The 22,401-nt window shown below is 36.0% G+C and overlaps 4 protein-coding genes across 13 annotated transcripts; 1 reads left to right on the plus strand and 3 right to left on the minus strand.

The window, feature by feature from the left end:
- Positions 1-151: 151 nt before the first annotated feature.
- LOC141902468 (beta-1,4-N-acetylgalactosaminyltransferase bre-4-like) lies at positions 152-7,695 on the minus strand. Of its 4 annotated transcripts, none has more exons than XM_074790205.1 (8): positions 7,528-7,695; positions 5,392-5,736; positions 4,531-4,588; positions 3,799-4,031; positions 3,289-3,476; positions 3,022-3,144; positions 2,785-2,880; positions 152-2,121 (listed from the first exon to the last, which is right to left on the minus strand). In XM_074790205.1, the coding sequence occupies exons 2-8, from the start codon at positions 5,677-5,679 to the stop codon at positions 1,986-1,988; spliced, it is 1,122 nt and encodes a 373-aa protein (XP_074646306.1). In that variant the 5' UTR covers positions 5,680-5,736; positions 7,528-7,695; the 3' UTR covers positions 152-1,985. The 4 variants fall into 4 exon arrangements, with proteins under 4 accessions (XP_074646306.1, XP_074646315.1, XP_074646324.1 ...); XM_074790214.1 differs by having other exon boundaries at positions 5,392-5,825; XM_074790232.1 differs by having other exon boundaries at positions 1,984-2,121; positions 2,785-2,866.
- A 172-nt stretch (positions 7,696-7,867) lies between these two features.
- On the minus strand, positions 7,868-16,525 carry LOC141898650 (baculoviral IAP repeat-containing protein 3-like). 4 transcript variants are annotated; one of them, XM_074784682.1, is made up of 9 exons: positions 16,463-16,525; positions 10,515-12,415; positions 10,129-10,307; positions 9,928-10,054; positions 9,689-9,838; positions 9,376-9,519; positions 9,167-9,262; positions 9,014-9,070; positions 7,868-8,935 (listed from the first exon to the last, which is right to left on the minus strand). In XM_074784682.1, the coding sequence occupies exons 2-9, from the start codon at positions 12,409-12,411 to the stop codon at positions 8,754-8,756; spliced, it is 2,832 nt and encodes a 943-aa protein (XP_074640783.1). In that variant the 5' UTR covers positions 12,412-12,415; positions 16,463-16,525; the 3' UTR covers positions 7,868-8,753. The 4 variants fall into 4 exon arrangements, with proteins under 4 accessions (XP_074640783.1, XP_074640800.1, XP_074640776.1 ...); XM_074784699.1 differs by lacking the exon at positions 16,463-16,525 and adding an exon at positions 13,431-13,498; XM_074784675.1 differs by lacking the exon at positions 16,463-16,525 and adding an exon at positions 13,374-13,487.
- On the plus strand, positions 12,808-16,462 carry LOC141898671 (uncharacterized). 4 transcript variants are annotated; one of them, XM_074784726.1, is made up of 10 exons: positions 12,808-12,826; positions 13,544-13,717; positions 14,122-14,380; positions 14,492-14,551; positions 14,637-14,853; positions 14,939-15,046; positions 15,157-15,373; positions 15,453-15,532; positions 15,646-15,780; positions 16,089-16,462. In XM_074784726.1, exons 2-10 carry the CDS (start codon positions 13,561-13,563, stop codon positions 16,215-16,217), a joined length of 1,362 nt encoding a protein of 453 aa, XP_074640827.1. In that variant the 5' UTR covers positions 12,808-12,826; positions 13,544-13,560; the 3' UTR covers positions 16,218-16,462. The 4 variants fall into 4 exon arrangements, with proteins under 4 accessions (XP_074640827.1, XP_074640818.1, XP_074640835.1 ...); XM_074784717.1 differs by lacking the exon at positions 12,808-12,826 and having other exon boundaries at positions 13,014-13,717; positions 15,631-15,780; XM_074784734.1 differs by lacking the exon at positions 12,808-12,826 and having other exon boundaries at positions 13,024-13,734.
- Positions 16,526-16,702: 177 nt separating the features above from the next.
- Positions 16,703-19,220, minus strand: LOC141914697 (small ribosomal subunit protein mS31-like). The gene is made up of 8 exons (XM_074805980.1): positions 19,112-19,220; positions 18,514-18,672; positions 18,251-18,442; positions 18,095-18,141; positions 17,946-18,009; positions 17,764-17,834; positions 17,300-17,443; positions 16,703-16,947 (listed from the first exon to the last, which is right to left on the minus strand). The coding sequence occupies exons 1-8, from the start codon at positions 19,189-19,191 to the stop codon at positions 16,703-16,705; spliced, it is 1,002 nt and encodes a 333-aa protein (XP_074662081.1). The 5' UTR covers positions 19,192-19,220.
- Positions 19,221-22,401: the final 3,181 nt, after the last annotated feature.

A 22,401-nucleotide genomic window follows, 5' to 3' on the forward strand; every position in this document is an offset into this window, starting at 1 on the left:
GTGAGCGGTTTTACCTCCGTTGATTGGTCAAACCCCTCGTATCGACGAAGGTCATGGCGACGACTTGGCCACGATCCAAAATCATAAGTTCAAACTTTTGACTTATTTTACAAAGCTAAGTGAAAAAACACGTGTCATGAACTGTGACAATTTATTAGGATTGCATAGATAATTATTTTCACACAGAAAATACACAAAGTTTTAATCGATAATTCTCACATATGCGATGCTATAAATTTTTGAATTATCAACTAGAATAGAAGGAAGAATTTTCGTTTTTGAGCAATCATTGATCATCGGATAGCTTTAAACTGGCAAAAACCTAAAACACTACACGCTGAACAAACCATCTGCCCTTCCCCTCAAAGAAATATAGAGGCTGAGATTTTTTTCTTTTCGAGAAGAGAAACACGTACATTTGCCACTACAAAAAAAATACAATCTAGAAAGAAAAATGCTTAATTTTCAGAAGAATTGATTAAGGTTAAAGGTTTTGATTGATAGTCATTGATCGATTTTATATAACAGTCACCAGAAGAATAATAAATATCTGGTATAAACTAAAAACAATACATTTTGTATATTCATCAATAAAATCTAGCACCATTTATATATAATACATATGTTTTGAATCAAGCCACATTTTTATTTTCATTTTTATTTATAAACAAAGTGAAATCACTATCAGTCACAATTACACAGATCTCAAATCAAACCAAATCATACGTTTAAAAGTTACTGAAAAATTAAACCCGTTGCAATTACACTCTAAATAAAGGTCTTTGATTCTATTCAGCTAGAATTACGAAATCCCCGACACTTGTGGAACATGTCTCACAAAGGTAGACGGAATTAACAAAAATATTTGAAATTTCAAAATTCGAATAGGTGGGAATTTCCTTGTACATGTATGTGCACTACAAAAGGAGTTAAGTATGTTCTATATGTGAAACATTGCAAAAATCCCATTACTGTAAAGATTGCACAATACTGATAAGAAAGCAAAATCTCATTACTATACAGATTGCACAACAGTGATCAGAAAGCGAAAGTAAATCGATATAACTGACTTTGATTGATTGATGATTTAAATGGAAGAAATACTTTGTTAGGAAGACATGCATCAAATGATTCATAGATAGATATCACAACGATTTCATATACATAACCGGTACATACTGTATAATATTTTGTATAATGTCATGTAAATCTACTATAATAATATTTACTGTGCTTAACTATAATTTTTTTTGGGCAATCAAATTTGCCATAGCTCACTTATTCTTCTGATTTGATAAGGTTACTTCTATACTAATCACATAAAATATGAGCGTGGCAACAATCTGATTAATTCAAGATAATATGGAAAAGTCTATTTTCACATGATGGCATACAACTCGAGTAAAACTTATGACAAGTATAAATTTTGTGTATAATCTCATGTAAATTTACAATAATATCTACTGTGCTTAACTGAATAGTTCGTAAGCCTAAAGACACGGAAAAGTCTCATTACGACTCCTTGTGTAAAACTTTTGACAAAATATCATTTTTATAAAAATACACATTGCAATCTATACTGTAATCATTGAGCGATAAATCGAATTGAACGTTTTGATTTCATATCATTCTCATTTTAAAGCAAAAACACAGGGCTGGAAATGAGTTCTTTCATTTCAAAGCAATACGTTTGATTTATTTATGAGTAATCTCTGATGCAAATCGGTGTCTAATGCAATTTAGATGAGACAATTAACAATATTAAGAGTTTAATATGGTATTGCCCGTATAAAACACATGACTAAATTCTAAATCCTCTTGGATCAACAAGAAAAGAAAATACATTAAATAGATTGACTCTGAATGCAAAACCGGTATTTGCAGAAGCGATGACTTCGATACGATTTTACTGGCAGTATCAGAGGGCTCATCCTGACTGTTACATTGTTCTGAGACATAGAACGCAGATAGGGAGATCTCATTCGTCACACGTCTTTTTCATTGATTTCCACTTTAATCAACGTATATAATTTTTTGTATTCTGTGGCTACGACTTTGTATTTTAGACTTGATAAACCATCCGTCGAAAAGCGTGTGAATGCTCTTTGCAGCAGTGACCATCTAGAACGAAACGGTGATTTAACTCAAATGTGGTATAAAAAAAAGAATGAAATGGAGGGAACAATTATTTCTTTTTTATCAATTCAGACGTACTTAATCTTAACCTGACATTCTAAATGAACTCATTCATTTCTCTCTGGTTTTATCTAATCACGTTTAAGATATCAATTGAATTGTTTATCTAAAGTAAAAGTCATATCATCCATTGTCTTTCAGGTTTAAACAATATATATATTGTTTGCATATATTATATGGATTCTCTGTAAACTGGTGCAAAATCACTGTTCCTTCAAATTGGTTCACCTATGTACTTACAGTACATTTCTATTGAGTGCCCACTAATTTAAGGCATGAATGAATAGCATATGACTTTCAGTATCATACGACTATTCACCAGTTCAAATAAACGTCACACAACAACAAGTTTGAAATTGTCAACTGGTCAAACGGGGCTTTTGACCCCTGTAAGATGATATGTACCTGTCTGACCTGGGTTGGATAGTCAAAGGGAATTTGATCACATAATTTTCTGAGGAACACATGATTTCATGTATTAAAACTCAACTATCATGCCAATATGACAGAAATACATTTTCTTGTTGTAACATGAAGTTCCATCTAATTTTAAGTACGTTGCGTACAAGAATGAAAACACAAACAAACCTTTTAGGATTTGCAATACCGCCTTTATGAGAAACCATCTTATAACGAGCAATATTGACAGGATATCTTTTTATTTTCAAGCCTGCGTGTTTAACCCTACAAAAAGTTTACCAAAATATATGATAAAGAAATGAGGATAGATTAATTTTAGTGCGATTTTTGGCCAACAGTGGCAGCACAATCTACTAATGCTTATAAGCGAGCTCGGTGGTCTAGTGGTATGATGCTGCTTATTACCTGTAGGCCAAATCATCGTCTTCACCTCCCCATCCCCAATACTTGTTTGAAAATCCATTGATCTTGGAAAAGTGCACCTTGCTAAGGGTGCATGCTCCCCCGAATATGTCCGTGTAAGGCAGTCTAAAATATGAAATGAAAAGAACAAAAGCAATCAGCTTTGGGTTAATACCTGATGAATAGAGGGTTTATACCTGGTAAGTCAAAATAATGAGGTTGCTATTGACACATAAATTGTTACATGACTATGTATATTTTCATAAATACCTGTAATTAAATTTGTCGATAGCAACTGATAAATGCCGTGGCTGCTCTGGACATGAGTAAATATTACGATCATCTTCAGGAAGAAGATCAACATCATGAAAAACGTAACATTGGAAGTCATAGACTTTATTTGCCTCTACGTATCCAATGTTCATCAACATTGCCCGGTTGAATTTAATGCCTGGCATCTGAAAAAGTTGTATACACGTACTGTATTCATTTTAATTGAGACATGAAACATGTTTTATATATACAATCCCTAGCAGTTTACACAATTACAAAGTAATGAAATGAAAGTTTTAGCGAATCAACAAAATAAGATTTATCATCCATTGCCATTCTATTTGAAAAAGAACGTATTTACACCAGTTACTGCCTTGATATGGGCATTGGTACATTTTTTAAGATCATTTGTTATTTACAAATATTTTCATATTTTATACACGTGTATTTTATTGCATAGAAAAATCAGAATGTTTTTCAGAAAGGGATGGTTAGCACTGTACTCACCTCCTCAATAACAAATATTTGATAATCCAGCTGTTGTTTCTGAAGAAATGGATGCATATGACTAAGAAACATCCGAAGGTGTTCATGGCGATCTCTAAACGGTATGATTATTGCTACACGATGCCTCGATATACAAGCTGTTGGTTTCCAGTGGCCACCAGGTTGCAACTCTTGATGTTTATTCTCCAAGTCAAGAAAGCTTGGTTTATCCAATTTGACGCGTATTCTACCAACTACAAACAATGATAACGTACAAAAATATAGCATGCATTAATTGAACTCTGTTGTATAAATGCTCTAACGATTTATTTACACTTTTGTCTGGTCCCCATTAATCAAAATTACTAACTTATTCACTGGGAGTAAAGTGATTATATTCATAATAACAGTAAGAAATTCTATGGAAATCATTTCAAGGTTCAGGAAAAAATATAATTCTAAGTTCCACGATAATCAGAAAGCCAAAAAGTTAAAATATCGAAACAATAAAATTTATCTTAAAATCCGAGTTTTCGGTTGTTCAAAAAATAGAAAAAAGTTATCAAGGAATAAAAAGCGAAAAACCAAAAAATTCAGATTTTAAAATGAATTTCATTGTTTCGATATCTTAACTTTATCGGCATTCTGATTGTGGGACTGTGGCACACCACAAGGTTCTACCTACCGGTAGTCAGGAATAATCATCACTTAGCGAATATAAACAAGTTTACGTTAACACATGAATCAGCTTACCTAGATTAGGTGGTAACATTGGACATTGAGAAATACCAGTTGTATTTTCTGCAGGTGACTACAAAGAAATTTAATAATTCAATGGCGTTTATAGACAATGCTCTCAAATCATCTTGTTTCCAATACAAAATCCATTGTATACAAATTAACATATTTTCCATAATTCTAACAATTTAATAAGCAAGTGGATATTTTGCCAATGCGGCATTATCTTAGTAAACGCTATTTTACCAATGGCTATATATAATAAGATATACTTATAACATATAACAATAAAATCATTATATTGGGTTTAGGATTAGGGTTTCGTTAGGGTTAGGGTCTTGAGGGTCCAGAGGGTTAGGATGCGGTTTAGGGTCCGTTTTTTATCCCTAGGGATAGGGCTAGGATAAGGTGAGGTTATATGTAGTTAAAACTTACGGCAGAACAGCAGTGAGCCCGATGGTCCGATGGAAAGACGTTAAACTAGTAATCTGCTGGTCGGGGTTCGAATCCCGCTCTATGCTCCTATTTTCTCTAACTCTGTTCTCGACACTTTCCTTGAATTTCTTAAGTCGCCCACCTTAGTGCCAGGCGCGGCGTCAATTAGCCGATCAGAACGTGCCATTGGCAATATAGCGTTAACAGGAATAATGCCACATTGGCAAAATATCACTTGCCATTTAATAAACCCACATTTTAACCAATACTATACATGTTATTTTCATAGGAGCCAGTCATAGATAACTTGACTCGCAATATATCTATCATCTTTGACTATGAAATTCCCCTGACGTACTGAATGCCCCCTGATATTTATCCATAGAGGATACATCAGGTGGCGTAGCCCCTATTTTTAAAGGATAACACCGATATACATACATGTATTGAAGCCCTGTTCCTCGTCAGATCTTGGGTCACCATTTTTGTACTGTATCCTATGCTGCCATTGAAGTTCCGAAGAGAAGCGTCATTTCGGCCTCGGGAGGTTTGTTGATTCCAAAACCGATTGATATTCAGGTGCGATGACAAACTAGTGAACGGCGATCGAGTCTTAAATATGAATAGATTTACTCCATACTGCAGAAGTATAAGCGTCAGAACGACGATGATAACAAAACGTAATCTCCTTTCATAAAAACAGTTCATGCAGCAACTGAGACCAACCATTTTTCATCATTCGATGTTCGATGAACACTGCAGTTGGACATCAGGTGCAGTGGAATACTGCAAGACAAATTTTCATTACACTATTATGCATTTTAGATATATCGTAGAATGCGTACACAGCTTGAATTTTTTTAAATTGCATTCACCTGAAAGGTAAATAAAAATGATAACGGCGAACAAATTTACATTTCAAGTGTGCAAATATAATAAGCATTATTACAAGAAACTGTTGTTCAATACAGTGTTTTCAAATTTGGGCAAAATTGTACTACACCATTAAATGTATAAAGAAAGAGTTAAATATAAGTCCCACAGTCATGAAACCGAAAAGTTAGAATTCATCTTTAAAATTCCAAATTTTCATATTTTCACCTACCTGGTATCTATCCTGTACATAACTTTTTTAAAATCATGATCTTAAGTTAAGAAAGTGGATGGCCTAGTTCACTTAGCATATTGAGAAATTAAACTAGATCGCCAAATCAATAATGATTGGAACAGTTTTCTTACACAGTATAAGTAAATTTCAGTAAATTAGCTTTTCCGAATCATGTCCTAGACCTCACCCTTCGTACGGCAAAAAGGTCCTTCAAACTGTGTCCAAATATCATGAAAAAAGCATGTAAATACATTCCCCTAGTCCCAAATATATATATATGTGTAATCAATCGAAAAGAATACAAATAGGCCCACGAATCTTCATTATACTCCATCCAAGGAAAAACAGTATTAACAATTATTTAAAGAAACAGGAAATAAAAGTATTTTAAAACATAACATATGTTATTTACAACATACTATTTACATATTACCAGAGGGATCTATACACATCCAGACCGAATTTGATAAATTTAGCCAGTTAAAAAGTTGGATTTTTAAAACATCAAATTGTATATAAACTCCCCCTGGTGGGGAGACAAAAAGCTGGGTTATGCGAGATACATTCTTACTATATTAGCACTTAAAGCAATTTACTATAGGAGACAAAGCGATGGATTGAGGGTTTTTATGCAAGTTACAATAACATTGAGGTTGCCAGTCACACGATTAATTGATGCATGTCCGAGGGAGTATACTGGATTAGTACTCATTTCATGATTTTCTTAAATTCTTTAAAACAAGTTGATAGCAAGAGATAAATGTTGTAACAGCATTGGAAAGGAAATCAATTTCTACCATCTCCTTGCGACGGGCCTATATTGGTAATGACTTATTTAAAATGTTTAAGTCTGTATCAAATACACAGCTGATATAGTACTACCGGTATATAAGGCTATTTCCAAATGAAAGCAACCCTAAGTTTGGTGTCAATAGTCCTACAATAATGGGTGGCTACGTCGTAACCTAACCATGTACCGGTATGTGATTCGACCCTGGGCTTCACCCAGTCCTTAAAGTGGCCGATTCACAGGCTCCATGTACTAAAGAGCTCACGTGAACCACATGGGATGTGATATTGATTTACCACTGACAGTGACACTTTTAGGTTCTCAGTGAACACGCCACACATATAGCTGATAGCATAGAGATAACCTCAAAATAAACACTAAATTATGAAAAATTACTTTCTTTCATTCCTACAAAAAGAGCACATGCTTAATTTCGATCACATGTATCATTCATGCTGGTGTGTGTGTGCACTGTATTGTATAGGGAGTTAATGAGGCGTTACACATGACATTAATGACATCACGCCTCATTGGAATGGATTTTATATATACTTTATACATTGGATTAACAGATTATCGTGTTTACATTACCTACAACTCTGATACAAGCCCCCTGTAGTAGTAGGTTTTTACAATTTTTTTTTATAGTAGGCCCTGTCTATGCAGTATTTTTACTTACTAGCTTGATAGGCCACTTTATTTCATCTTGGCACGAGTTTCTCTTTCTTTCACCTGCAGAATATTACTTCCCATTTCTCCAAATAAATGTCTTTAATATGGATATTTTAGGGCTTTAATTCAAGAGTTGTATTTTCAATAATCGGCCAAACCGCCCTCTAGCGAGCTTATTTCATTATCCTATTTACCAAAATAAACAGATGAAATGAATCTATGATACTGGCGGGGCGGGAACGCTGACGACCCTCACTATCGGTTGCAAATTCATGAATCCGTTATTCCTATTTCCTCAAAAAGTTTTTAAAAAACAAGAAAACGAATCTATTTATCATTTAATCCAGTTTATTTTCATCACTTGGTTTGCATTAAGAATTATTAAGCCATCAAGCAAGGGAATTTGTCTCTAAGAGAAAAGTTACGAGATATCCAATTGGACGATTTTGAATATTGATTATAAAGACTGCTTTATGTCATCATCGACAAAGATGTCAAAATTTGTGCTAGTTTGTTTATCACAGTAATTCAACCACAGCCTGTATGTAGCCAGGAATTTTCAATTGAAAATGATAATGATTTTCTGAATTTATACATTTCAACCGTTCCTCGAAATCAGACTTGCTTACGATATCATAATTAGATATATTGATTAAGATCTAGGGGGTAAAGGAAAATCACACAATGCGCACATGCTGAAGCTGAGGGTTTAAGAGCACCTATTCACACACATCTCAATCTTTCATGGTGGGGATTCATATGACCATATGGCGACTATATGGTTGCCAACTTATCCCGCAAGCTATCTTTTCAGGCATTCAGAGTTTAACACCGACCTATCCCACAGTTATCTATTTCGGCATTCAGATGTTTTATACCTATACGACCACTATCAATTTAGGGATTAAGACACTCTGTACACCAACATATCACTCCACTGGCTTGTTAGGGAGTGTACACCACCTATCCCACCGCTACGTATCTGTTTGGGCATTCAGACTTTTTGTACACCAACATATCTGACCACTATCTGTTTCTATCCCAGTTTGGGCAGTCAGATGTTGTTTTATACACCAACCTATACCTCCACTATCTGTTTGGAGATTTAGATTCAAGGTACACCAACCTATCCCACCACTATCTGCTATCTTATTGTGCCTCTACTAAAAGATTCTTCATCTATAAGTACCTTAACCCTCGTTTTGGGGTTGCATGTACCGGTAGTTAGTTAAGCTAAGACATAAAGGTTCGCACAGTACCACGAATATTAGCTCGACAGATAGGACACTTTTTCATAGCTGGGGCACATCCTCGACATGAGACCAAATGGCCACATGGTAGGAAAACTATATCAGCCTTGTTATCCATACAGATCTTACACATCAATTCCTCTTTCAGCTTCCGTATTTCATCATCTGAAAATAGCAAACATTTAAAATGTAAAACCCAGAAATTGAATAGAATTTGAATAATGCTCATGTAGTTATACAAACTTTCGTCATCCTTGTGTACGTCTTTTACAACTGTTGTTTCTGCTTTTTCTTTGGAAACTATTAAAATACAATGAATTACATCATACGTCATACTACAATACAGGAGCAACGAGGTTACTGTACAATATGTATAAAGGCAAATTATCAAAATACCTTTTCCATGATTCAGTAAATCTCCAGCTTGCACACTTCTGTTTGAATCTTCACTACTTCCACCACCTGTTTTGGAATTTTCATTAGCGGTTGAACCTTGAAAGATGGTAAACTTATCAGTTCAAAATATAGATAACATCTACAGTTTAACCCATTTATTTTAATCTTTAAGGGAGGACTGATCACTGCATTAACATTATCTAACTTACCGGTATTCTTTTTCGTTTGTTTTGGACGATCATCTAGTTCCTCTTCAACTCGCTGCTCAAAATATGACACACCTTTTTGCATCACCAATGGTTCCAATTCAAAAAGAGCCTCCAGTAACTGTTGTGCACTGTTGAAATCATCCCCTGTTAAAAAATTGAGGGAAATTAATCAACCATTGAATAATTTTGCAAAGAATGATATACAAAGTTTCATGGTGCCCAAAGCATCAGTTGGGTACTGGAGACTCGAATCCTAATTTCTAAACAGTAAATGCATATTAAAAACCAATGACTTACTGGCACTCTGACATACCTGTTTCTCTTAGCTGTTTACAGAGTACATATTTGACAAGAGCAATGTTGTATCCCATATCTAACACCCGGCGCACGATGGCTCTGTCCAAACGTGCACGGATCTCACGTGCTTGTACACGAAACACTACGTTAGAATGCTCAGAATGATCTGCAATTTAAAGAATATATTAATAAATAAGCCGTTGCGATGAAAAACCTGAAATACAAACTTTCATCAAATGAAGACTCTGCTCTTACCAAGTTCAACCGCAGCATCGGATGCACGATCATTGTTCATGTATGGGAAGATATCTTCATTTTGCTGCGCTGCTGATGAATCACAGGGTGGAATATCAAGCCCTCCAGAAACAAGATATTCATTCATCTGTTCAAATAAAATTACAATTAAAAAGCTCATCTAAATTCTCTTCATTATCTAGAGTTAGAAAGGACACTTACTGCTGATGCTTGGTCGCTATATTGATCGAGAACATTTTTTACGAAATCTGTACCTTTTCGCTGATGAAGGAATCCACACTGTGGAAACCAACGGCAATGCTCGATCCACGGGTCATCAGTAGGCTCCCAATTTCGAAGTCCTCCGTCACAGAAAAAACAGCGTACGTTATCAGCGCGACCTGGAAATTGAACAAAAATTCAATTTGATTACTGGGTCAGTAAATTAGAAGATACTGGTATTCGTATATCAGCAGATATGAAGTTTAACCACTAACATTGAACTTTGGTGGACAAATAACTGATGAATGCAAACCATTTTATACATGTATATATCTAAAAAACTGGTTATACATGTATCTAAAAGACTGAAAACACTTTCCACATACCTGAATAATACAATCCACATTCAACAAGAGCCATCGGTGATTGACTATTAGTCATTGGCCAATTGTGAAATGTCTCCATACGAGCAGATGGTTGTAAATATTCTGGATGTTTTGGTGTCTCCAGAATGCGGCCAATACGAGGATCTACAGATGACTGAGATCCAGTGCCTCTTGATAATACGCTGCTAGCGGATCTACCCAGTGATTGCTGAACTATTGCCAACGATTCTGGTTGAGAAACGTTCAGATTTTCATGATCTCTTTTTATGGGAATATTTCCAACATCTAGATTAAGAACGAATGGACATGTTGAAAAATGTCGCCTATGTTCAATCATCGCTCGGTCTCCTTTTACCCAATTACGAAGTATGCCACTGCAGAATGCACATTTTGTCCTGTCTAAAGAGCCAATGAAATAGAAACCAGCTTTCGCCAGCTCCTCAGAAGTCAAAATGGAGGATTTCGTCCAAGAACTAAACGTTCTCAAACGAGCTGCTTCAGATTTCATATCTTGTCCTTCAGGATTATTTACCGATGAGGTTTCTTTAACATTCAGTTGCTGAGGTATACTTTTCGCTTTTCCATCCTCATCAAATGTATGCGTATAGTATCTAAGGGTAGCACCAGTAACCGAATTTGGAGAAGGCCGCTGTCTCGACTGGCTCAGAGTCGTCTCTCGTGCTTGACTGGACAACACTGTTGGCGAAGTTGATGGTTCAGCTTGATTCGAAATAACCAGATTATGTTCAATGCTGTGTAATAAGTCAGGTACGTTATTATCCTGAGGGATGAATAACACGTCCCGGTTACTTCCGGGCGTAGCTGATCTGAGTTTTTGTAACATCCCGTTCATCTTTTCATTGAATTCATCCATTTGCCGAGGAGGAGGATCAAACGGGACATTGTCTTCGCAGTGACCGCATACAAAATCACAATCAGGGTAAAAACGCTGATGCGCATCCATCGGTAGCCACCCGGGCTGCCAGTTCGTGATTTTACCGTGACAACAAAAGCAAACCACCTCATCCATCCATCCACTTGCATAGAAGCCTGCAGCAGCCAGCAGTACTGGCCTGGCAGCTGAATGAATGGGCCACTGGGAAAATGATGCCAATCGCACGATTTCTAACTGGTATTTCTCATCTGGTAATAAAGGCGGTCCGTGTACAGATTTCTCAATGAAGGTTTCGAAAGTCAACGGATATACAAATATTGAAGTTGCAGGTGGAGTGCATTCAGTACAGAGACTCTTCACAATGGTTTTTCGACGCACCACATCACTGATTGGCAGGTTTTTACCATTTTCCTCATCAAACTTTATCCGTCGTCGTTTGATTATTTCCCAAATTTCCTGTTTATCTTGAGTCAACTCAACATCACAGGTCTTCTGTCGTCTGATCAACTTCTCGCAATCCTCTTTCGAATTGTATTGATAGTTCAGAATTTTCATTAGTAATCCATCATCGTAAACATCATCTTCATCATGAGTATTGTCCGTATAGATATCCTCATCACTCTCATCTTCATCAAATACTCTTAACTGAAGTCGTTTTTTAAAGCTAGTTCCTAATTTCTGAAGTTCACTAGTGCTACTATATGTATTAACTTCAGTTTGAAAGAAAATGATCAGAGAACCAAAACTTGTCAGTAAACTTAACATTCTATGCATTCCTTCATTCATTGACATACGTACAGGATTTACTTCATTAAAGAATGAAAGACCCAGGGAAAGTGGTTTGATACCCCTATACAAGTTTAAAGGCGAAGGCAGTAAACCTATAATATGATAATTTCTATTTTTTGTTGAATCAGTTTCTTCAATTGGTTCACATTCCTCAGGTTTCATTCCATCATTTGAACTAGCAGCACCAGTGGGATCTTTTTCTTTTTCAACCATGATGCTGTAAGAATAAATGATATGTTAAGGTTATAATACCCATTACCAAGAGTTCAGAGTAAGGAAAAATTGTAAGCTTAGCTCTGTGCCAACAAATTCCCTATACAGAAAGAGCACCCAAAATCATTTAACGCAGTTTAACTCAGATAGCCGTACGATGTTATTCATGTATACTGAGTACCTAGGGTACTACTCACTAATAGTCAGTGCATGTCAACTAATTAAAAAGATGTTTTCCTGAAATCAGGCCCAGTCTACTAGGTAGTAAAAGGTTCAGTATATTCATTGAAAAGGGCTTAAAAAGTTTAAGTTTATATAACTTGTTTTGTATAACACAATAGTACAATAGCCTACTGAATACCAGACATTGTTACAGTGGGGAGGCTAGATACGTAAGTCTATTTATTTTGGTCAGGTATGAATTTTTTGGTGATATTTCTCTTAATCTTTTGAACACATTAATATAAATGTCCTAAAAAATTTATAGAAAAAAATAAATAGCTTTTATAGTCACGGTCAGTTGTGGAGAAATGATAGGTAACAGGCTTAAAAGCCGATGGTCTCAAGAGAGTCTGAAACGTTGTGTCTCTTGATTTCAGAGATTGATAAATAAATTTCGTTATTAACCTTACAAATTTTTAAAAAGAGGGTTTTTTGTGAAACTAAATTAGATTGACAGCTCATTTGAAAGAACAAAACAGAACAGTACCCACACCTGTTTGATAAGTAAAAGAATCTCCAAAATTACATCGATAAATGTGAAAGCTATAAGGAAAACCCACACTAATGATAGAATAAATGTACAGACTACTAGCGCCGCGGCTGGCTATGATACACCCTATTTTGATATTGGCTTGCTTTTGGCCATCCATTGCCATGGCATTAATCATTCATACATTTACAAAAAGGGGCACCATAAATTGCTCTTAGGAGATAAGGGACATGTTATATTTGATGTTTACCTATTAAATACTATCTGTATAAGGTTATATACATGAGAGAATGTACATTAGCCCCACCTAGTCTCCAAATACTGGCCACTAAAAATGAAACGATTTATTTTTTGTCCATGTCCTTGAATGCTATATCATTCGGTGTCGAAGACATCTTCAAATAAATCAAATGCAATCAGGATTTTATTGGTACAACATGGAGGCCGCTGGGCGTAATGAAACTTGTTCGGTTCAAGATGATTTCGTTATTTGTAACGGTACCTTATTCACACTACCGGAAAGGAAGCTGAATTACACGGATAATTTATTCTGGATATATATCGGGCTATATACAGGCCTTGTATTGTTTGCAGGTTAGTGTGTAAACCAGGTAAACCTATTTATTTGTTTGCGACGCACTAATTATTCAATTGTCATCGAGATGACATGACGAAACTTGTCAATATACTTCACCACCAAACAAATGAATATATACTTTGACCTCATACGATGTCCATAGGTTCTTTAGAGAAAAAACTTTTATCATTGACATTATCACTGATTTAGGAATCTAATGAGTGTTTGACCAGTTTCCAGTTAGGGAGAAAATTGACTCGGGCTCTACTAGCCTCTAGACTACATACTCACTCTTGGTTACTGTCGTTCCAAGTTAGGGGAACCCGTACATCGTCTGGTATTCAGACTTACTCGATCCTTGTGGGTGGGTTCTAGCTCTGCCAACTGTTTAACAATTGTCATGATTTTCTGTAATTTACAGGACTTGTATCCGGATTAACGATGGGTCTACTCAGTATTGATACTACAAGTCTAATGGTTTTGAAAGAAAGCGGCACCCCTAAACAGCAAAAACAAGCAGCTAAGATTCTACCAATAGTACGAAGACATCACTTGTTACTAGTGACATTATTGTTAGCTAACGCAGCTGCTGTCGAAGCTATGCCTCTATTTTTGGATCGAGTCAGTGATCCAGTCACTGCTATAGTCGTCAGTGTATCTGCAGTTCTCTTATTCGGAGAGTAAGTCTTTGAATATTTTCTTAGACTTATCATCCTATTTCATTCATAGTGGTTCGATATTTTCAGGCGCTTACAGAATAAACAAAAAAAAAAAATTCCTTTCTCTTTCAGAGTATTTCCTCAGGCGCTTTGTACAAGATATGGTTTAGCGATAGGTTCTTCATTGACGTGGTAACTAATGCTCCTTATTTTTGAAGTAATGTGTATTTCTAATAAAAGATGAAAGTTAAAAGTTTCATGCCTTCATTTGATCCAGGTTGGTGTACCTTTTGATGGCCTTGTTATTTGTGATAGCCTGGCCTTTGTCCAAATTCCTGGACTGTCTGCTCGGTAAAGAACATGGGACATTTTTCCGACGCGCTGAGTTAAAGGCTCTCGTTGGACTTCATGGGCCACGCTCGGATGACTCAGAAAGTCCAATAGATGGACAGGCTACTGAGCAACTTACTGAAGATGAAGTTTGCATCATAAAGGTAAAAAAAAAAATTACTAAGAAAAGTAAGGCATACCTGAATATCACATTGAATAGTTTCTTATAGAAAATATATCTTATTTCAGGGAGCCCTTGATATGAAGTTTAAGACAGTGAAAGATGCTATGGTTTCATTGGACCATGTTTATATGGTTGATCTGCAAGATAAGATGGATGGTACAAAGATGGATGAGGTGAAAAATTATCCTTTAGCAAACATGACACACTTTAGTTATATCGTATTGCACTTGGTCGATTTGAATCTTCAGAAAACTAAGACATAAATATGAAATAATACTTCCAGATACTGAATAAATCACATTCCCGCGTTCCTGTTTTTGACAGAGATCAAAGTAATGTCATTGGAATTTTACTGATTAAATGTCTGATAAAACTGAATCCAGCTGATGAAATTCCGGTATCAACACTAGTCAAGGATCGTAACTTCTTCAGAGAAGTTCCATTCGTTAAACATACAAAGCCTTTGTTCGATTTACTCAATGAATTCCAAACAGGGAAAAGTAAGTATTGTAGCCTTAAAGATTATGATTATTAAATAATGATTAAATTATTAAACATACGGCATGTATAATATTGTAGGCCATCTATCCATTGTAATGCGTGGACCAGAGGAAGGTGAAGTTGAAACAGCTTCCGAGGATGGTTCTATTAGAAAATCGGTAAATTTCCATAGCTGGACGGAAAACCTTGCTGATCGTAGATTTATTGAGAAAATATAAATTGTGGACTATTGTTTGTGAATAGGCTATATTTCTAGTATCAATCGTTTCAGGAAGTTGTTGGTATAATCACGTTGGAAGATATCATTGAGGAACTGCTGCAAGAAGAGATAATTGATGAAACTGATATATATGTCGATGTAGCGAGGAAAATTCTCGTAGCTCATGCTATTGGTGCTGGCAAACCTGTAAGCATTCATTATCTCTATTCATTAATCAGACTGGAACCAGACTGTTTTGGGAAATATGGTCTAGAATGGCCTTCTATCACAAGATATTGTTTCCACAGTTGTGGGTTAGAGTTAACTCTTAGTTCATTTTCAATGTTTTAACTCGGGGTCAAATCTTAACTAACAACTGTGGAACTGGGTCCAGGGAGTCTTCCATACCCTTGACATAGGTACCCTTCAAATTTTGTTAGTATCTATTAACAACTGAAGATGATTTGAATTCTGAATGATCAAATCATTGAATTGCTATGTATTATCTATTGCAGGTATACCAGCGATCAATATCCAGTAAATCAGCCAATCAGCGTCGTTCATACGGTTCAGTTAATACAGATGCGAAAGCTCCATTATTAAGCAATGATGAATTGTCTGACAGTTCATCTAAAAGTCAATAATGGTTGTTTTGTGATATTTAAGAACTTTATACAACCGGTCAGCCGACTAGATTTTTAAGCCAGTCAGTCTGATTAATAGTAACATCTATCTTATTTGTATATTAATGCACATTGGCTTCCATGTAAAGTTATCGTATATCCAAGTTTGTATTTTTCATATTCTATAGTTATAGATCTATAGCTTTGTTCTTCAATTACTCAAAAGAATTGCAAATTTTGAAATAAAATTTATATGCTATACTTACTATTCTTAGTTCTCATGAAACATGCATTCTGAGGTTTCTTATGCCATTGATCTTACTGAATCAGGAAGTGGCATCTGGGTTTATTACCCAGTATATCCTGGTTCAGACAGTGGTATTTCATGGTATTTGCTGTGTACTCTGGATCTGGGGAAACCCAAGTGGACAATTTATGGTCTTATAAGCCTATAAACACAATCTATTTTGTAAGAACTAACCTTCAATTATTCAAAATGAAATCTTTTATTGACTTATTTGAGATGTTTTCGCTTCATCAAACTGAAGTAAATTCATTTTATCTTTGAAATAATCTTTAAACCAGTTTATGTGATCGATTTTTTCATCCACGGTAATCCAATAATTTTTTGATAATCCAACACACACTAATTCCATGAAATGCCGCAACGGTCCTTTCTTGGGAAAATCCTGTAAGTGTTTTTCGAGGAATATATGATCCTTAAAGCTGCATTTTTTCTCTTCATCACGACCTGTAATGAAAATGAAACCTTGTTTTACTGTTTTCCTGGCATCTTATAAACAGACCAGTAGGATAGACCAGAGTTGTTACATTGATACCCAGCTAGCCGAGTAAATATTCCAACTTTCAGTAAATACTTATTTTAGGAATTTTAAAATCTACCATATCATGAAAAGAAGATTGTTGAGTACTGATGGATCATGACAGGCATGGAGACCATAAAACACAATTTGCAGGAGAAAATATGCAAACAAAATAAACACCATTTTCCTATGTTTTCCCTGAGAGAAATTCGTTTCCTGTGTTTTCCACAATTGTAGTCTTTCTGGTACTAGCAAGATGGTATACAGTAAAACCATTACCTTGATCATTATCTATTGGAAATTTCCATAAGATTCCTTGTCTTGTCCACTGAATCATCTCCTCAAATGCGTTACAAGGAGGTACATCTAGGAGAATTTCCACTTGTCTTTCTTCAGCTTTATCAAATATCGGATTTGTGGAACCTGTGACAAGTGAAAATCATACTGCATCAAGTAATATTTAAAATAGAAGTAAGGCTTAAAAAAATGATACCCTGATTTTCGTTTTCAGCTGGGTCATTTGGTAAATCGCAATAAAATGTGTAATCAGTTCATTTCTATAACTGCCGGGTCTGTTATGGTTAGCTTGATCACAGTTTACAAAAAGAAGAAATGTACAAGGTAGATACGCGACCAGTCACACTTTTAAGCTCAGCAGAAAGGAAAACGAAGGTATCAATTTTTTCAGCCTAAATTAAAATTTATCCCACATGTTCTTCATAGAATTGAATTCGCCAGCTTACCTTCTGTAGGCTTAGCATGGGCAACAGATTCCTCAAATATATTTAGACGAGCTCCTTCAAACAATGTTTTCCTGTAACCAAATTCAAGAAATTACAACAGCGTACCTTAAAATTTATCAACACTCATGAACTTGATAAGGGGTTAACAACACCTACACCTACACCTACACCTTGACACCTACTTTTGCCCTTTTGATTGTTGTTCCATAATGTTAAACGATTTCTGACTGAGGAAACTATCTTTACCTGTGAATGAATACGTTTTCAAAGAAATCTACATATATTCACTTTTCACGGTACAATGAATATCATCATAATACGAAATACGGACCAGATTTTTTTACTTCCTTTTCCACTTTCATTCCGGCAAAAAGTGAACTGAAAATATAGGCCTATAATGTGAGTGTTACATTCAATGTAAATCTTAGAATTTGGATAACTGTGACGGTTATTAAAAGCTATTGTCCATTGATTATTGATTATACACCTCATGTCTACTGCTTTTTTTTCTTCAGGTTCAGAGTATCTTTGTTTACGTTGTTCAGTTTTCTTTGAATGAGCTCGCAACTGCTGTAGTAGATCGGATTCAGTTTGTTCTCTGTTTCCGCCCAATTTTTCTGATACAGATTTCACCGAACGCAGTAATTCAGGAGATACATCTATCAGAATTTCTGGTGACCTATGTAAAGAATTATCATCGTATTCGGAGCTTATAACTTCTGAAGAGTCGAATGCATTTTCTCCACTTACGATATTCTCAAATCTTCTTTAACCTTTATGCGGTTCTTTGGTTTTGCCAGATCAATTTTAGATCTCTTTTCCTTTTCAGGTTTCTTATCGTTGTCATCGTTTGATGATGAACAAAATCGGCGTCCGGTATCATTAATGGGAATTAACGCAGTAGCAGCTCTACAAAATGATAAAATAGCAATTACACAATACTCATAGGCCTAAGCCTAGTTAGTTACCTAGACGTTGGTGGTAAACTTTTTATAATCGGATGGCTTATACCAACGTTATATATGTGGTTTGTGAAAATATGCGATCGTGAAACTAAACCACAGACAGGTTACTGACTAGCCTAAGCCTAGCCCTACATGTAGTTGGATAAAAATATGATTTTGTTCACTTGACGTTTTGACTGGGTCAGCGAGGACATTTTGGTAGGCCAGGGTTGGAAGAAAACGTTTATTTAACAACCTCACTCGACCGGGTCCGAACTCTGGTTTGAGCGGTGTATTTTTGAAAGAAAGTTAAATTCATTCAGCGGAAATCATGGATGAGATCGACACCCATATGTATAGTAAATTTATCTCTATTCTACCAGAATTAATGTGTGCGTACTTACCGAGAGCAACATTCAGCATTCGCCGTGAAAACCTGTTTTAATATCGAACTAGTGCGGCGACACAAGAGAAACGTCGCCATGACTGTTTGAGGATCTCGACCGTCAAGTGCTGCCCCCTGGCGTGATATTCTGCAATCCATATCCGACAAATAGGGAAAGCGATAGCGTCGATCGACCTTGACATGTCAACATCTTATAGGCCTGTTTTGGTCGATGGCTAGTGACGTCATCAAGATCGCCTTTTTGTTACTCCCACAGCTAAACAACTCACTTTTAACGGTTAACCGCTGAATTTGAATTTTCTGTCAAGTGTATTCTTGCTGGCTGTTGATTAAAAGATTGTGAATCATGTTTTCCGAACGTGTTAAGCTTGTCTCCGGACCAGTTGGTGGGAATATTGGTTTGAAAAAAGAGGTAGATTGCAAGATTATAAAAAACTCACTGGGTAACACTGGTGAACGCCGCGAGGATCGTACACGGTGGTGCAGGCGAGGCGTCGCGACCGCGCGGCGGCAGGGCTTTTTAATTTTGGCTTTTGCCAGTTTTGGAGTCTTGTTATTGCCACCACGGCCACGTTACCACCACACTCACATTGTCGCTAGGTCTACTGTACTGCCACTACTTTACTTGCTTGCTACTTACTCGGCTAAATTAATTTGTCTTCATCCACGCTTACTTCCCCCCTCCCCCCCCCCCATGTTAACAAGTAATTTCTGCCAACCGAACCACCAGTCGCAGTAGCCGTAGGCAGTATACTATAGTGCAGTAGTGGGTACCCAGTGGCATGTGGTTTTGTTTTCATTGTGATCCGATTTCCTAAATAGTTTGTATAGAATATTATTGATCGGGTTTCGAATGAATCCCTGACGTTAGAAATATTTTCATTTCCCATGGTGAACGTAGAAGCCTATAATGACCGTCACTTAGTCACCTATATATTTACTCGATTATATATAAGGTTAAGAAGCGATGTATATGCACTGGTGTTTATAGTGCTCTATTTCAGGTTTTTTCTTTCAGGAAAATATATTTTGTGAATAGATTACCGCTTGATTTTTTATGTTACAGGTTACTGCAAAATCATCAGTTATTGTGATGCGTGCCGATGTCTCTGGATGATTCTGACCATGTCTAGAACTTCAACATCCTTGACTTATCATCAATTGGCAGCAGTATACATACATGCATGTTCAGAGAGTGTATGAAGAGAGTGTATGGACACATCAACCTCGGTTCAAGGCTGTCCCTGATTAAATTGTATAATCCATATATAATATATATAGATTGGTCCCATTTTAACTTACTCAACTGCTTGAATGTCTTGTTTGTTATTCGTAAATTTTCACTTATTCATTGATTGTTTCTGTAGAATTTTATATGTGATATATAAACGTGGAAACCAGGGCCCATTGCACTATGAAAGACACTTGACATTTTTTTGGGACAGATCTTTCTATATGTTTATGTCCTCGAGGCATCTGAAGTTAAGAAAATTCCCTTTGAAAACTGGAAATGACATAATGAAATAAGTTGTGGAATGTTTACAAATGACAAAATGAATGAATTTTGCATTCCTAAGGCCCTATATATTTACTGCAGTTAGTCCTGTATGTCTTTTTTATCGCAATTTACTGTGGTTTATTCCTGTTTGTCCTGTATGTCTTTGTGATCGCGATCGCAATTCATTGGTTGCATTGTTTACTGTTAGTCCTGTATGTCTATCGCAATTAAGTTAGTCCTGTATGTCCTGTATGTCTTAGTTAATCGCAATTCATTGGTTGTTGAATTGTCTACTGTTAGTCCTGTATGTCCTGTGGTTTAGTCCTGTATGTCTTAGTTAATCGCAATTCGTTGGTTGAATTGTCTACTGTTAATCCTGTATGTCCTGTATGTCTATCGCAATTAAGTTAGTCCTGTATTTCTTAAATAATCGCAATTCATTGGTTAATGAATTGTCTACTGTTAGTCCTGTATGTCCTGTGGTTTTGTCCTGTATGTCTTTGTGATCGCGATCGCAATTCATTGGTTGCATTGTTTACTGTTAGTCCTGTATGTCTATCGCAATTAAGTTAGTCCTGTATGTCCTGTATGTCTTAGTTAATCGCAATTCATTGGTTGTTGAATTGTCTACTGTTAGTCCTGTATGTCCTGTGGTTTAGTCCTGTATGTCTTAGTTAATCGCAATTCGTTGGTTGAATTGTCTACTGTTAATCCTGTATGTCCTGTATGTCTATCGCAATTAAGTTAGTCCTGTTTGTCCTGTATGTCTTAGCTACGAGCAATTATCAAACTTGATAATTGCTCGTAGGTCTTAGTTAATCGCAATTCATTGGTTGCATGGTTTACTGTTAAAGCTGTATGTTCTGTATCTCTATCGCAATTTCATTGGTTGCATTGTTTACTGTTAAAGCTGTATGTTCTGTATCTCTATCGCAATTTCATTGGTTGAATTGTTAACAGTCCTCTGTATGTACATGTAAAAATAATTAAGGTTCTGACAACAGGTTTGTAAAGTAATCAGCTATCTGTTTTGTCTATCGTTGCTTAAATTGTTAACTGTTGTTTTAGAGTTCTGTATGTCTTTGTCGATCATTTTGTCTGCACTCAGGGGCGGATCCAGCATTTTGAAGGGGGGGGGGGGGCAAATGAAAGCAACAACAGATGGCTGTAAGCCATTCCAGAGCAAGCACCGATAACGCGAAGACCCTTCCTAAAAATTTTTTGGAAAAATAGATGCAAGCAGGTGCATTCTGAGCATTACTTAATAGAAAGATTTCATTCGGTTTTTACTCAGTAACGCATAGATTTGCGGCTACATCGGTAAAAATAGAGGGGTGGATCCGCCACTGAATAGCTATTGTTTTGTGTAGGATTGTATCTGTGAATTAAGTAAAGTTACTTACTCCAGTCTGATGTTATTGCTTATTGCTCGTATTTTATTGTTTTAAGTGTGCGAATACTTTTCTTAGATTTATGGAGATCAGGATGACGAGGGTTCGATTTGAACCAACAAATAAACAAAAACATTCAAACCTCAAATTAATCCGTTTACTTGTCTTTATTTTTGGGGAACATTTTTTTACCTAGTTCAGATTTGATAACACAGTAGTCGCTTGTTCCAAAGCGATGTGCCGTTGAAGACAGACCTGAAGGTCTTTGCCGACAGCGATGCTATCTAGGATTTCAAAGGATGTGAAGAAGGTGCATCTTCGACAACCATAGTTTGCAGTTTTAACAATTTAAAACAATAATAGTTTCATTAAACAACTTAAAATTTAAAGATTTAGTGG

Source organism: Tubulanus polymorphus, chromosome 1 (assembly GCF_964204645.1).
Source record: "Tubulanus polymorphus chromosome 1, tnTubPoly1.2, whole genome shotgun sequence".
Lineage (NCBI taxonomy): Eukaryota > Metazoa > Nemertea > Palaeonemertea > Tubulaniformes > Tubulanidae > Tubulanus > Tubulanus polymorphus.

Bases quoted from the DNA above. Each gene is read 5' to 3' on its own strand.
- LOC141898671 (XM_074784717.1), top strand. From the start codon at position 13,534: ATGCAATCAGGATTTTATTGGTACAACATGGAGGCCGCTGGGCGTAAT. The intron at 15,374-15,452 runs GTAAGTATTGTA...ATAATATTGTAG, and splicing joins TGAATTCCAAACAGGGAAAA to GCCATCTATCCATTGTAATG. The intron at 15,781-16,088 runs GTAAGCATTCAT...TATCTATTGCAG, and splicing joins CTATTGGTGCTGGCAAACCT to GTATACCAGCGATCAATATC.
- LOC141914697 (XM_074805980.1), bottom strand. From the start codon at position 19,191: ATGGCGACGTTTCTCTTGTGTCGCCGCACTAGTTCGATATTAAAACAG. The intron at 18,673-19,111 runs GTAAGTACGCAC...ATCATTTTGTAG, and splicing joins AATGCTGAATGTTGCTCTCG to AGCTGCTACTGCGTTAATTC. The intron at 17,444-17,763 runs GTAAGCTGGCGA...CACTTGTCACAG, and splicing joins CCATGCTAAGCCTACAGAAG to GTTCCACAAATCCGATATTT.
- LOC141902468 (XM_074790205.1), bottom strand. From the start codon at position 5,679: ATGGTTGGTCTCAGTTGCTGCATGAACTGTTTTTATGAAAGGAGATTA. The intron at 3,477-3,798 runs GTGAGTACAGTG...CAACTTTTTCAG, and splicing joins AAATATTTGTTATTGAGGAG to ATGCCAGGCATTAAATTCAA. The intron at 3,145-3,288 runs GTATTTATGAAA...TTCATATTTTAG, and splicing joins ATCGACAAATTTAATTACAG to ACTGCCTTACACGGACATAT.
- LOC141898650 (XM_074784682.1), bottom strand. From the start codon at position 12,411: ATGGTTGAAAAAGAAAAAGATCCCACTGGTGCTGCTAGTTCAAATGAT. The intron at 10,308-10,514 runs GTATGTGGAAAG...TTCAATTTCCAG, and splicing joins ATGTGGATTGTATTATTCAG to GTCGCGCTGATAACGTACGC. The intron at 9,520-9,688 runs GTATGTCAGAGT...ATTTTTTAACAG, and splicing joins TAAACAGCTAAGAGAAACAG to GGGATGATTTCAACAGTGCA.